General features: G+C 42.4%; 1 protein-coding gene across 1 annotated transcript in view; it reads left to right on the top strand.

Annotated features, from left to right (window-relative positions):
- LOC120862159 (methylthioadenosine phosphorylase) overlaps window positions 1–16,024 on the top strand; it is a 43,408-nt gene that overhangs the window by 4,075 nt on the left and 23,309 nt on the right. The window contains exons 2-4 of the mRNA XM_040238284.1: window positions 8,601–8,687; window positions 9,822–9,880; window positions 13,544–13,711. Coding sequence (XP_040094218.1) covers window positions 8,601–8,687; window positions 9,822–9,880; window positions 13,544–13,711 — 314 coding nt within the window. The remainder of the gene's footprint in view (window positions 1–8,600; window positions 8,688–9,821; window positions 9,881–13,543; window positions 13,712–16,024) is intronic.

Raw genomic sequence — 16,024 nt, 5'->3', positions numbered from 1 at the left:
GGGTGTGTGTGTGTGTATGCACAATAGAATCAGTTCAGTTCAGTTCAGTCGCTCAGTCGTGTCCAACTCTTTGCGACCCCATGAATCGCAGCACACCAGGCCTCCCTGTCCATCACCATCTCCCGGAGTTCACTCAGACTCATGTACATCAAGTCAGTGATGCCATCCAGCCATCTCATCCTCTGTCGTCCCCTTCTCCTCCTGCCCCCAATCCCTCCCAGCATCAGAGTCTTTCCCAATGAGTTAACTCTTCGCATGAGGTGGCCAAAGTACTGGAGTTTCAGCTTTAGTATCATTCCTTCCAAAGAAATCCCAGGGCTGATCTCCTTCAGAATGGACTGGTTGGATCTCCTTGCAGTCCAAGGGACTCTCAAGAGTCTTCTCCAACACCACAGTTCAAAAGCATCACTTCTTCGGTGCTCTGCCTTCTTCACAGTCCAACTCTCACATCCATACATGACCACAGGAAAAACCATAGCCTTGACTAGATGGATCTTAGTCAGCAAAGTAATGTCTCTGCTTTTGAATATACTATCTAGGTTGGTCATAACTTTTCTTCCACAATATAATATTAGCCATTAAAAAAAAGAATGAAATTCTGCCATTTGCAACAGTGTTGATGGACCTAGAAAGTATTAGGCTTAGTGAAATAACTCAGAGAAAGACAAATACTCTTTTATCACTTGTATGTGGAATCTATGAACATACGTCTATAACAAAAAAACAGACTCAGAGAACAAGCTAGTGATTACCAGTGGGGAGAAGGAAGGGGGTCGGGTAAGATAGGGGTATAGAATTAAGAGATACAGACTACTCTGTATAAAATTAAAAACCAACAAGGATATACAACACAGGAAAATATAGCCAATATTTTGTAATAACTTTGAATAGAGTATCATTACAAAAATTGAATCACTTAGCTGGAACTCTTTAACACTTTGGTCACCTGATATGAACAGCCAACTCATTGGAAAAGACCCTGATGCTGGAAAAGCCTGGACACAAAAGGAGAGGGAGGCAGCAGAGGATGAGATGGTTAGATAGCATCACCAGCTCGATGGACATGAATCTGCTTAAACTTCAGGCAATAGTGAAGGGCAGGAAAGCCTGGAGTGCTGGAGTCCGTGAGGTGGCAAAGAGTCAGGCACAACCTAGCGCTGGACAACAACAATGCGATACACCTGAAACGAATATTGTAGCATAACTGTACTTCAGAAATTTTTAAATAGTCAGATTCTGAGGGGTTAGGAGTTAGAACATCAGCATATGGATTTGTAAAACACAATGGCCTCCATAACCATCACCTACTAGGGTGGCTTACAGAGAAGGGCCTCCTGTCAGAGATGGAGCCGCTGGCTCTCAGCATGGACCATATTGCAGGTTCTGGACAGGCTCCCAGACTGAGACATTTGGCCACGCTCCCTGTACAGCTGACCTGCCGAGATTTTGCAAGACTCTGGCTAGAAGGCCTCACAGCGAGGTCAACCCATTAAGAGGAGGACTTTTGTCTGCTGTACTTTCAGACCTGTCAGTGGTGACCAAAGCTGAAGGACTGCAGTGCTCAGAGCAGGGGTTGCCACCAGCTGGAGCTTTGGCTCTTCCCTCATCATGGGCTTGAAGAACTCAGAGGCAGCCCATCTCCCTGGCAGGGGCTAGTCTCACCTGCTCGGGGTTATGGTATTTTTGAGAGTACCTTCATGGAGTTCTAGGTTCCTCCATGTAATATTTCCAGGCTTCAAATTGATGGTGAGTGGTTGTTGAAAACAAGCGATGGATGTGAAATCAGTCGCTGGTAGAGTTGCACCCAGAGTAGGGGTTAGCATGAACCCTTCTGGCATCATTGGAAATAACCATTCTTGCCAGGTAAGCCAACATTTAGATAGAATGCTTTCGCAGTCTCAGAAGTCAAGCCCTCTCTTGTTTTTGAAGAGTCTGACTTGGTCTGCAAGTGGAAAAAAAATGTGGGCAGAATCAACTTAATGTTAAAATCTAGCAGTGGCCTTAAATGACCAGGGGATTCTTCTTTCCGAACTTTATCTTGTGTAGTGAAGAAGTTCTGGCTGGGCAGAACTGGCCCAGAAATTCCATCTCAGACCTCGAACACTTCTGAGCATTCTAGGGTTGCTTGGATGCATGCAACACCTTGAAGGCCTGATACATACGCATGAGGTCCTGGATGGACTGCCCCCTCCATTCTGGGGTGGTTCACTCAGGCGCCCAGAGGTGCATTTCCATGCTTGTTCTGTGACCGGTCCAGAGCTTGAACCGAGCATCAGTGTCTTCCTAACATGAAGACAGGTTTCTAATTGTTGTTGTTGTTCAGTCGCCGTCATGTCCAACTCTGTGACCCCATGGACTGCAGCACGCCAGGCCTCCCTGTCCCTTACCATCTCCCAGAGTTTGCTCAAGTTCGTGTTCATTGCATCGGTTCTAATAGGGTAGGGTGTGATTATGGATTCCAGAGTATATTGGGAGGTAATACATCATAGTGGTTGAGTATGAAAACCTGGGTTCCTATCCCAGTTTTGCTCTTTATAATTTGCTCTTTGAAAATTCTTAAGTTCTGTGTTTCTGTTTGCTCTTTTGTAAAATGGGTATTAACACTATAGAGCCTATTTAACAGGATGACTGTGGAAAGTAAATGAAGTAAGGACACTGAAGCACTTAGCACAGTGCCTGTGATGTGTAAATGAGAAGACACAATTCCTTTATCAAGGCAGATACTGTGTTGACTATTTGAATTTAGAGACTGGAGGGGAATGACAAACACCCTCTTCCAACAACACAAGAGAAGACTCTACACATGGACATCACCAGATTGTCAATACTGAAATCAGATTGATTATATTCTTTGCAGTCAAAGATGGAAAAGCTCTATACAGTCAGCAAAACACAACACGGGGAGCTGACTGTGGCTCACATCATGAACTCCTTATTGCAAAATTCAGACTGAAATTGAAGAAAGTAGGGAAAACCACTAGACCATTCAGGTATGATCTAAATCAAATCCCTTATGATTATACAGTGGAAGTGACAAATAGATTCAAGGGATTAGATCTGATAGATAGAGTGCCTGAAGAACTATGGATGGAGGTTTGTAATGTTGTACAGGAGGCAGTGATCAAGACCATCCACCAAAAAAAGAAATGCAAAAAGGCAAAATGGTTATCTGACAAGGCCTTACAAATAGCTGAGAAAAGAAGCGAAAGGCAAAGAAGAAAAGGAAGGATACACCCATTTGAATGGAGAGTTCTGAAGAATAGCAAGGAGAGATAAGAAAGCCTTCCTCAATCAAGGCAAATAAATATAGGAAAACAATAGAATGGGAAAGATAGAGATTTCTTCAAGAAAATGAGAGATAACCAAGGCAACATTTCATGCAAAGATGGGCACAATAAAGGACAGAAATGGTATGGACCTAACAGAAGCAGAAGATATTAAGAAGAGGTGGCAAGAATACACAGAAGAACTGTAGAAAAAGATCTTCATGACCCAGATAACCATGATGGTGTGATCACTCACCTAGAACCAGACATCCTGGAATGTGAAGTCAAGTAGGCCTTAGGAAGCATCACTGCGAACAAAGCTAGTGGAGGTGATGGAATTCCAGTGGAGCTATTTCAAATCCTACAAGATGATGCTGTGAAAGTGCTGCACTCAATATGCTAGCAAATTGGGAAAACTCAGCAGTGGCCACAGGACTGGAAAAAGTCAGTTTTCATTCCAATCCCAAAGAAAGGCAATGCCAAAGAATGCTCAAACTACTGCACAATTGTACTCATCTCACATGCTAGCAAAGTAATACTAAAAATTCTCCAAGCCAGGCTTCAGTAGTACGTGAACTGTGAACTTCCAGATGTTCAAGTTGGATTTAGAAAAGGCAGAGGAACCAGAGATCAGATTGCCAACATCCCCTGGGTCTTTGAAAAAGCAAGAGAGTTCCAGAAAAAACATCTATTTCTGCTTTATTGACTGTGCCAAAGTCTTTGACTGTGTGGATCACAACAAACTGTGGAAAATTCTGAAAGAGACAGGAATACCAGATCACCTGACCTTCCTCCTGAGAAATCTGTATGCAGGTCAAGAAGCAACAGTTAGAACTGGACATGGAACAACAGACTAGTTCCAAATCGGGAAGGGAGTACATCAAGGTTGTATATCGTCACCTTGCTTATTTAACTTATAAGCAGAGTACATCATGAGAAATGCTGGGCTGGATGAAGCACAAGCTGGGATCAAGACTGCTGGGAGAAATATCAATAACCTCAGATATGCAGATGACATCACCCTAATGGCAGAAATTGAGGAAGAACTAAAGAGCTTCTTGATGAAAGTGAAAGAGGAGAGTGAAAAAGTTGGCTTAAAGCTCAACATTCAGAAAACAAAATCGTGGCATCTGGTCCTATCACTTCATGGCATATAGATAGGGAAACAGTGGCAGACTTTAATTTTTTGGGCTCCAAAATCGCTGCAGATGGTGACTGCAGCCATGAAATTAAAAGATATATACTCCTTGGAAGGAAAGTTATGACCAACCTACACAGCATATTAAAAAGCAGAGACATTTACCAAGAAAGGTCCATCTAGTCAAATCATGGTTTTTTCAGTATCATGTTTGGATGTGAGAGTTGGACTATAAAGAATGCTAAATGCAGAAGAATTGATGCTTTTGAACTGTGGTGTTGGAGAAGACTCTTGAAAGTCCTTTGGACTGCAAGGATACCCAACCAGTCAATACTAAAGGAAATCAGTTCTGAATATTCATTGGAAAGACTAATGCTTAAGCTGACACTCCAATACTTTGGCCAGCTGGTGCGAAGAACCAACTCATTTGAAAAGACCCTGATGTTGGAAAAAGTTTAAGGGGGGAGAAGGGGACAACGGAGGATGAGATGGTTGGATGGCATCACTGGCTCGATGGACATGAGTTTGAGTAAGCTCCAGGAGTTGATGATGGACAGAGAAGCCTGGCATGCTGCAGTCCAAATAGTTAAACAGGACATGACTGAACTGAATTGAACTGGGGAATGACAGAATTATGCCACTGATGCTTGGGAGTTTCATCCCCTAGTTGTACTTTCGGAGAAGGCAATGGCACCCCACTCCAGTACTCTTGCCTGGAAAATCCCATGGACGGAGGAGCCTGGTAGGCTGCAGTCCATGGGGTCGCTGAGGGTCAGACACGACTGAGCGACTTCACTTTCACTTTTCACTTTCATGCCTTGGAGAAGGAAATGGCAACCCACTCCAGTGTTCTTGCCTGGAGAATCCCAGGGACAGGGGAGCCTGGTGGGCTGCCGTCTATGGGGTCACACAGAGTTGGACATGACGAAAGTGACTTAGCAAGTTGTACTTTACCATGGAACCAGCAGGTGGCGATTTTGCCACATCTTTTCACTGCTGGCGTCCATATGCGGCAAGAAAAAGGTGAGTGATTCAGTTCCCTGGTTTGGCTCAGTTGCTACACTTGTTCTGTATCCCTTATAAGATAATGGGTTTTCATAAAGCACTGAAGCCATTTTGACTGGACAGGCTCTCCTGTGGATACTTCCAGTACTAGAGACCATATCCTGGCCTTTCTGAGTTGTAACAGCTCTTGTTTTCACATCCAGTACTAAAATAAGTGAGATTAAAAGACGTTTGCTCCTCGGAAGGAAAGCTGTGACCAACCTAGACAGCGTATTAAAAAGCAAAGACATCACTTTGCCGACAAAGGTCTCTATAGTCAAAGCTATAGCTTTTCCAGTAGTCGTACAGATATGACAGTCCATAAAAGACTGAGCTTCAAAGAATTGATGCTTTCAAATTATGCTGGAGAAGACTTGAGAGTCCCTTAGACTGCAAGGATATCAAACCAGTTGATCCTAAAGGAAATCAACACTAAATATTCACTGGAAGGACTGATACTGACGCTCCAATAGTTTGGCCACCTGATGCGAAGAGCTGACTTGTTGGAAAACACCCTGATGCTGGGAAAGATTGAGGGCAGGAGGAGAAGGGGGTGGCAGAGGACGAGATGGTTGGATGGCATCATCAAGTCAATGGACATGAATTTGAGCAAACTCCAGGAGACAGGAGGACAGAGGAGCCTGGTGTGCTGTAGTTCATGGTGTTGCAAATACTTGGACACAGCTTTGCAATTGAACAACAACTAAATCTTGCTCACCAGGGCTGAGTGGCTCAGAGGTTAAAGCCTCTGTCTGCAATGCTGGAGACCTGGGTTCAATCCCTGGGTCAGGAAGATCCCCTGGAGAAGGAAACGGCAACCCACTCCAGTACTCTTGCCTGGAGAATCCCATGGACGGAGGAGCCTGGTGGGCTACAGTCCACAGGGTTGCAAAGAGTCAGACACGACTCAGCGACTTCACTTTCACTTTAGTGCATGGCCGCTATGCAGCCAGAGTGGGATGGGCTGAAGCTTAGGGCAGCTGAGGGTGGGCTCCAGGGCGCTGAACTTGAGCAAGACCCCAACTGGCATTTCTTACTCACTGCTGTGGTACTGAGCTAGCTTGCCTAAACAGAGAGTGGTTTCACAGCCAAGTCAGGTTTGTTTTGTATATACGAGTGTGAGTCCATTGTTAAATCCAGAATGGCAGATGCCTTGGCCCGAGGAAACAGCCAAGTCAAAGTGGTAGTGTCTTTTTTTTTAATTAAAAAGAAACCCAAAAAACCACACAAAGTTTGCATCCATAGCAGAATCCCCAAAAGTAGGCTCAGAGTGATTTCAAAGTCTTCAACTGAATTTGGTGGTCTAGGTGATGACATGGGCTGAACAGTTCATTACATTCCCTATCCATCCCAGCTATGATCTGCAATGCCTTGGCAGTACATAAAATGATAAAAGGGAGATGCCAGCTGGAGGAAGGATTAGGATTTCATAAAACAGTGTGATCTTAAAATTTTCTTCTGAACTGGAATGATTTAAACCCACTGACTTAAGTCAATGAACACTTCCATTGATTTGAAAACTGCAATAGTGTACTGGTTAGTCTTCACCTATGATTAACAAAGCAGAAAATGTTGAACTGCTGCTACTTGCTGCTTGTCACTTAAGTCGTGTCCGACTCTGTGCCACCCCATGGATGGCAGCCCATTAGGCTCCTCTGTCCCTGGGATTCTCCAGGCGAGAACACTGGAGTGGGTTGCCATTTCCTTCTCCAATGCATGAAAGTGAAAAGTGAAAGTGAAGTCACTCAGTCGTGCCTGACTCTTAGCAACCCCATGGACTGCAGCCCACCAGGTTCTTCCATCCATGGGATTTTCCAGGCAAGAGTACTAGAGTGGGGTGCCATTGTGGTTTCAACAATGTGCCACAAGGTGGCAGCAACCTCAAAAACTGGTTTATCTACCTGATGTTGTGGGAATAATTTCAAAGTGCTGTCATATAACCTGATTTTGTAAAAATTTTAAAGTTCTTTGTAAAAATCTTACTCAATTGTGCTTTTTCTTACTGTGCTGATGTCTTCTTCTAGGGAATAGAGCTAGTGAGGTAAATGCTTTCCCACATATTAGTATAATTCAACTTGTGTAACCCTATCTGAAAATTATTTAATTTAGATATTCAGTTAATTCTTAACTTGGAAATTTTTTTTCTCGAGGAGCTACTTTCTTTCGTTGAATAGAAATTTTACTCGTGACAATATATTTAAAGCTATTCATTGAAAAAAAATTGCTCAGGTGACTTTTCATTAGGTTTCTAGTAATGCATCATCTCTGTAGCTTATTGCTGACAATTTATTATTTTTCCTTTAGGAAGTATCAGCCCAGGGAAACCTTGCTAATGATTTTAGCTATTTAATTTTTAGTTTACAGTTAATCAGTTATCTTTGTAATTGTTTTTGTTCGTGTGTCTTAATCATCAAATTAGATTAACTCTACAGGGTAATATCAGACTTTTTTAATTCAAACTAATCCCTGAGGATAAGCACAATAAAGTTAATCACTGGAAAATGCAATATAACACTTAAAAATAATTTAGGACTATGGCCTTTGAATTACTTATATTTACATATATATGGATGGTAGTTCAATTTCATAAATATACATGAGGCTAACTTTAAATGCTTTTCTGTATTCCTCTGTGATCCCTTACACCTCTGATTTTAGTCGCATAGGAAAGAAAATCTCTCATTTCTTTACAAGTGGGGTAATGAGAAATCTTTACCAAATGGAAATACCAACTATTTTCTATCCTAGTTGTCTTTTGAACATTTATTCCATTACTTATTCAATAAAGATAATAAAATTGGTTAGAAAGTACTTTCTCCAACCATATTTACTTATCTTTCTGTTTGGTTTTATAACTTAAAGTAGTTAAAGTACTTTTCTATGCTAATTTGTTATTCAAATAGTCAGCAAAAATGTGATTTAGTCCCAAAAGGTGACTCATGCTTTGGTTATTTCTCAAATACAGAAGGCTTTCGAATATTTGTTGAATAAATGACTACTTTTCAGTAATGCTCAGATTTTTAAAAATAATTTAGGGCTTAGCGGGAATGGAGAAGAGCATATAAGTATGGATAAATGAATTTGCTTAAAATGATGAATTTGTTTCTACTGAAAAATGATCAAATGTGGTATCTTTTTATTGTCTCCTTTAGATTGGAATAATTGGTGGAACAGGCCTGGATGATCCAGAAATCTTAGAAGGAAGAACCGAAAAATATGTGGATACTCCATTTGGCAAGGTATCCACTTATGGGGACATACTAGCTTTTTTCTTTTTCCTTGCTAGCTTGATTTTTTTAAGTTGCAAAAAAAAATTTTAATTGCTTTTGTCTTGGCAGCACAGGGCTGCCTGCCCCAGGCGGAGATGGGCCAGGAATTCTGCCAACTGAGATGGTGTCCCTAGGGATGCCTTGTACTTGACTACCAAGAACATAGCTTTTAAATACGTACAAAAAATTTCTTAACTCTGTCCCTAGAAGCCACATGCTCATTTCAAACACAGGAACTGTACCCTCTAGATCAATGCATTCAAATCAGCTTCTAATTTGGGGCTTGTTGGTCATGCCACAGTCTTTAACAAATGGGAGGAAATATCAAATTGTCTTTTCTTAGTAAACCCTGGCTCAAGGGGAGATTTTAGGGGGACTGAGAACACAACTGCAGAACTGAATTGGAAGTAAAACATTCCTCCTTGTCTATTAAAAGGAGGCTGTTTAGTTTTCCCAGACCATGTGTCATCCAGCCAGGGGGAGGGTGTCTGTCTTCTCCTAATTCCATAGGGATACTTCTAAACATGTGGTTCTTCTGATCCTCCTACAAAGATCCCTGCATCTGGCAGTCCCAACCCAAACCCCCCTTTTCAGCCAGGTCCTTAGATTTGGTATCTCATCCTCCCAAGTCCTGCTGTCAACTCGCTGACATGTTTTCTTCACCTCCTAGGTTCTGACCTTCATCTGAGGCCTAGTTAACATAGCGAATGCTTCCAGTGCTGAGTTCATAAATTGCCTGAGAGTGGCCTCCAACTCCTTTTGCATTTCACTCTCACACCTGTTCTTGAACCTGCCAAATACCCTTGACACATCTATGTATGATCAGTCTGGCATCAGAGTCCCCAGGGGTGCTTGCTACAAATAGCTCTTACTAAATGGTACCTACCCACACACCCTTCTAAGTCTTACATGTCTCTGTGCTGGTAGAGAGGGCTCAGTAGGTACTGAGTGATTAAGTTGAACCATCAAATCTAGACTCTTTTACGTCGTTAAAATATATCTTCAGACCTCAAGTTTCTATGAATCCTACTGTAGTTGAGCAATTTTTGGTTGTTCTATGTATTTTCAAATCACTGACTTGTAACCGTTTTTCTTTATGTGCAGCCTTCTGATGCCTTAGTTTTGGGGAAGATAAAGAATGTTGATTGCGTCCTCCTTGCAAGGTAAGGTATTTCAGTCTTTTGAATGTTACTACTAAAGGACAGTTTAACTTAAATTCTGAAAAGAGTATTGGTGCAGGTATGAGTTTTTAATGTGTTGGTGGAGCCATAGCATCTGGGTCATCTTTATCACTTATGGTTTGGGGGTAGGTTTTATTGACTTTGGTGATTATAAAGATCTTGCCCATACCCCCTTAGGTTGGGAAAATGCTTAGAAGAATCTAATGACTGATGCAATGATTTGACTAAACTTGAAGCTCTGCTTTCAGTTCTAGCAGCAAGAGGCAATGTTTTCTTCTGTTCTTTTTTGTCTTTTATCAAGGTCAAGAAAAACTGTTTAATTCATGACCTTTTGTTTAATAATAGTTCTGGATCTTTGGGAGGGGGTTTCAGGTCCCTGAAGTTGAATTCTCTATGGTGTCTATACCCTTGTTCCCTTGACAAGGCTCATGCTCTTCCATAAAGAAAGGAACAAGTCATTTTTCACATTTAGAAATTAGTGAGACTGCATATATTAGCTTTCTATTGCTGCATAACAAATGACCACAGATTCAGCAGCCTAAAATAGCATACATGTTCCCACAGTTTCCAAGTAACCAGAGCGTGGCCACAGCTCATCTGTGTCCTCTTCAGGGTCACACAAGGTCACATGCGTATATATAAGTGCTTGTTTTTATCCGGAGCTCCAGGTCCATGTTCAAGCTCACATAGTAATCAGCAGAACTAAGTTCCTCAGGGTTGAAGGACTGAGGCTGTCACTCCTAGAGGCTGTCCATGTCCCCTGTGTTATACCCTCCCCATGGTCATTTCAGGAGACAGTAACTTGCTTCTGCAAAGCCAATGGGAGGTCCCTAGTGCATGCTGGAAGGAGGGGCCTGATCATGGGAGTGACTTCCAGCTCCTGTGTGCTGTGTTCTATTGATTAGAAGCCTCTCAGGTCCACCCACATCGAGAAAGAAGGAATTATTCAGAGCATGAAAATGAAGACCACCTTAAGGTCTGTGCCACACTGCATTTTTGGAACAGAAGTGGCTTTGCTGAAACCAGTGAATCTAAACTTTAATTTTAGATGGTCACACAGGGTTGGTTTCAGGCAACTTTCTTGTTAATCTGTGGTCATTGCTAGAGAAACACTTAATTTCTTCCAGACTCTTAAGAGAAAGTGGTTGGTGTTGTAGCCCCGTGGTGAAGGTTTTATACTCCTACCAGCTGAACTGAAGTGTGGGATTGTGAACCACTCTATGTAGTGGTTCATAACTCCTTTTGATGTTTGAACTTCTGTTGAAAATCTAATCAGAGTCAGACATGACTGAGCGACTGAACTGAACTGAATCAGAGATTTGGAGACCAGACTTAGAAAAATGCATGTACAGTAGTAGTCCACTCTCGTTGGAGATTTCAGTTACCCATAGTCAACTGTGGTCCAAAACTATTAAATGGAAAATCCAGAAAGAATTCATAAGTTTTAATTTCTGTGCCATCCTGCTCCTTATGCTTGGACCAGGAATCACCCTTTATCCAGTGTATCCACCTGTTGTAGGAAAAAACTACATATATGGAAGTCCGTACTACCTGCATTTTCAGCAGCCTCAGGGGGTCTTGTAATGCATTTCCTGTGGATAAGGAGGGGCAGCTGTACTTTGTGGGCATTCATGGACTTCCACCTTCTGAGAGGCCATTTTTGACCTTGGGGTAAAAACCCTGATATGCTATGGTTATCTGCAGTTAACGTACAAATTATTTTGATAGTCTTTAATTCTGTTGTTAGTGATCAGAAGAGATACAGTTATTTCAAAATATAAATATGGAATGATATAAGAGATACTGAGTAACAACCCTGTGGTACTGGTTTCTATTATCTATTTTAACAAATCTCGCCCTCCCATCCCCCCGCCAAAAATTGGGACTGAGAGAGCTGAGTGACTTTGAGGTCACACAGCTAGTAAGTGGCAGAGGTAGGATTTAAACCCAGGCAGTTTTACTTCAGAGCCCAAGCTTTAAATCATTATGGTACAAAGTTAAGATTTTTGTGTGTCAGTTACTTCCTTGAGAGGCTGCTTATTGCGTTATTATGTGTAAAGACCACTGGTCTCCTGACACTTAACCTTGTTATAGTCAAACATTACCCGTGATGTCTGTAGTTTTTCAAGCAACTCAGGATAATTTTAACTCTGAAATACTGCTTGTAAATATACCCTCTAAGGTGTAAGTTTTTTTTAAATAATTTTAGAAATTGGGTTCCCTTCACTGGCTGTTTCCTGGCACCCTGGGTGGGTGGGTGTGGGTGGATGTGAGAGATGGGGGTGGAGAAAGCGTGTGTGAGTACTCAGTTTTTTGTCCAATGAATGATGTACTCATGGCAAGTGCAGTTCTAGGTACCAGCAGAGAAGACAGATAAGGGGCTCTCCCTCTCAGCACTGATGCTAGTGGAAAGACGGGTGTTGAGAAGGAAATAGTCTGAGTGGCCAGTAGGTGCCAAGAAGAAAAATAAGGTCAGGGGTAGTGATGTATTATAGATGTCGTGGTCATGGAAAGCACACCTCTGGGGAGGTGACATGGGGGCCAAGCCTGCGCAGGAGTGGGTACAGCTGAGCAGCGAGGCCAAGCAGGCGGGGCGGGAGAAAGGCGAGGGCTGAAGCGGCCATGTGCGGGCTGGGCCCAGATGACCTGAGGGCCGCAGTAAGGTGTTTGGATTTTCTGTGAAGTGTGACAGGAAATCATTAGTGGCTGTATGAAGTTTGCTGGGGCTGCCACAATAAAAAGCCACAGGCTGAGTGAAATGGGAATTTGTTCCTCACAGTTGTGGAGGCCAGAGGTCCAAGACCGAGGGATCAGCAGGGTTGGTTCCTTCTGAGGTTAGGAGCGAAGGGTCTGTTCCAGGGCCCTCTCTTTGGCTTGTAGAGGACTGACTGTCTTCTCCCGGAATCTTCACATGTTCTTCTCTGTGTGTGTCTGTCCAGATTTCCTTTTATAAGGACACCATTTGTGTTGGATTAGGACCCACCCTAATGACCTCATTTTAACTTAATTACCTCATTAAAGAGCCTGTCTCCAAATACAGTCATGCTCTGATGTACTGGGGGTTAGGACTTCAGCCTGAGAATTTGGAGGGGACATAATTCAGCTCATAACAGTGGTGATGTGTGAGGTGACCCCTTCTTGGATCATACCTGCTGATGTCAGTCAACTGGGAAATCTGGTATTTTAAATGTTTCAAAATTTAAATTTATTTGGGCGATCGGGCAGAAAAGAATAGAGAGATTAAACTGGAAACTTGAGTTTCTATTTCTGTCTGTCTGTTTCTTCATTGGCACCTCTTATTTTCTGTGTTGTGGCTTACGGGAGACCAGATGCCTCGGATTCGGGGGTATTGGTGCCTCACAGGATAGAGGCGGCATGTCTTCCCGGGGAGTGAATTCTAAGTTAGCTGTTAACCTACCCTCGATAGGAAAGTCAATATGGAGAGTAAAGTGAGTCTGCACTTTAAAACCAGATAGTTTATACTTGAAGTAGGCTGGTAATTGCCTGACCTGTTTGCGTTCTTCCTCTGCCAAGGAAAGCACTTTGGTGGAAAGGGCTGGAAGGCACTCTGGAAATGAGTTTTCTTTTCCAGGAGTGTGAAAATGCCCTGCTCACTCCTCTACTGTGTGTACTCTCCTTCCTTAGGCATGGGAGGCAACACACCATCATGCCTTCGAAAGTCAACTATCAGGCGAACATCTGGGCTCTCAAGGAGGAGGGTTGCACACATGTTATCGTGACCACAGCTTGCGGTTCCTTGAAGGAAGAGATTCAGCCTGGCGATATCATCATTCTTGATCAGTTCATTGACAGGTGAGCAGTCACCTGAGATGCTTCGGGCTCCTGTAAGACCATTCCCAGCCCCGGGGGATAGTGTGGGGACCTGGGGGAGAGGCGGCACAGGCCTACAGAAACAAAACAGAATAATCCTCATGGACTCTCAAGTTCCTAATTCCCAGCTTTGACATTTATCAGTTTGTAACTTTTAAAGATAAAAATTCTTTAAAAAACAAATTACTTCATATTTCTTTAGAATTAGGTGTCTAGGCAATATTTTCTTCCCTGTTGTCTCACAAACTTTTTTATAGTTGATTTGTTCAAATGAAGATCCAAAGAAGCCTGTTTTTCCATTTTTTTGTCCTTTAGTCTTCCCCACATGCTAGATTTTACTGATTGTGTCCTCAAGTGTCGTTTAGTGTCTTCCTCTATCCCGTGCATTTACCTGATAAAACAATGCTTAATTCTGGAGGCCTGATCAGAACCTGGTCCGAATTCTTGGCAAGAATCTTTCTGCGTCATATCAGGAGGCACGTAATGTCTGGTTGTCTTTTTTCTGATCTTAAGATCAATAGTTTATTCATGAACTAGGGGATTTTTTGTTACTGAATTGCACAAGGAATATATAATGTTCCTTTACTAAAATATTAAACAAGGATGGACTGCCAAGATCCTGGGCTTTGCATTTAGAAGTAGGTGAAGAAATGGACGAGAGAGAGTGGATGGTCTTCTAGGGATCCCATCCACACACTGCCTTCACCTCCCATTCCTGGTGGGAGTAACCGCCTCCCGGAATGCACTCGATAGAGACAGGTTACTGCACTCTGCTACTTGAGTTGGGGAGAAGTACCACAAAGAGTAAACCGCCCGGTAGCTCCTATCAGAGTCCCCCACCCAGTCACCCAGACCATCATCTCGGTCCATTCTGCTCTTCCTGCTCGCTATACCCAACACCTCTCCTACCGCATCTGTTACAGGAGGAAAGTTTATTCAATCCTATTCTGTGTCTTCTGTTTTCATGGATTTAAAATGATCCCTAGTCCATCAGGAACATTCTCGAATGCTCCCTGATGAAATGAAGCTACTAGCTTGAACCAAATGCAACTGCTTGTTCTGTAAGTTAGAAGTGGTTGGATATCAGCAGTTTCGTGTGGTGCAGTCTAAGGATAGACTAAATCATTACCTGCCCCTTTCATTCTCTCCAGGCATTTTTCTGCGTCTGACGCTGCATGGTTTACAATCTCCCCTCTAGAATGTAAAGTGTGAAGGTTACAGACCCCACATCTCCTGTTTGCCGCTTCAGCCCCAACACCCACCACACTACCTGGCCTGGGGTAGTTCAGTCAGTAGTTTTTGAGTGATTGTGTGAATGTGGTTGTTCGAAGGGAGAGGGAGGCTGGAGTCTGTGTTTAGGGGATATCTTGATCAAAACCTCTATGGCTGTCAAAGACGAGTGTTTAGGGGTAATGACTTAAGAAAATGGGTGTAATGTGGTTTTTTAATAATGCAATACACAAAACTCTAGAATGATGCGGATTTATAAAGTATTATATATGATACTGGAAAGAAAAGTTTGGCTTGGTTACTAAGCCTGGGATTAATTTGTTACTTAAGTGCTGTAACTGTACACTCTTCTATTTCCCAGATCTTTTTCTCACATAGTAAACGTGATTGTTTCACATACTGGCTCCCACGAAAGCATTTGGGACACAAAGAGAATAGAAAGAGCGTTGCCATCAGATCTGGTTTCTTCCTGTCTTGGCACTTAGCTGTGTGACCTTAAAATCTTCTGGTATCTGTTTGCTTCTCTGTGCCATGTCCATTAACCTGCGTCCTTACTCTCGACTTAGCGAGTGCCTTTAATGGAATCTAGTTTGTGTTGCTGCTGCTAAGTCGCTTCAGTCGTGTCCAACTCTGTGTTACCTGCCCAATAAACACCTTTACTGTGAGTCTGGGCTGGAGTATGTCTACTAGTTAATGTCACTTGGTAAAGACAGAAGAAAAGATCTGTTAAAAGGGAGAATCTCCTAAGAATCATTTAGAATGCAATGTCAAATTTTATATTGATTATATAACAGTAACACTTTTAAAGTTACATAAGATATAAGGCTAATTTTACCTATTTCTCTTATACTTTTTTCATGTGATTGCTAGAAAATTTTAAATTACATATGTGACTTGCATTATATTGCTCTTGGAGAGCATCTTATAAGTATTACTGCTGCTGGCTGAGCTGTGTGGTTTCTGTACCCAAGCTTGAGAATGTCTTATAGGATAGGAGAATCAGAACTTTTTGCCTTGTGAGAAATGGCCTATATGTGTTGTACTGATAGTACTTTATTATTTTAA

Source organism: Oryx dammah, unplaced genomic scaffold, assembly GCF_014754425.2.
Source record: "Oryx dammah isolate SB20612 unplaced genomic scaffold, SCBI_Odam_1.1 HiC_scaffold_1, whole genome shotgun sequence".
Lineage (NCBI taxonomy): Eukaryota > Metazoa > Chordata > Mammalia > Artiodactyla > Bovidae > Oryx > Oryx dammah.
The sequence above is the reverse complement of the archived record's forward strand: the minus strand, read 5'-3'. Positions and strand labels throughout refer to the sequence as shown.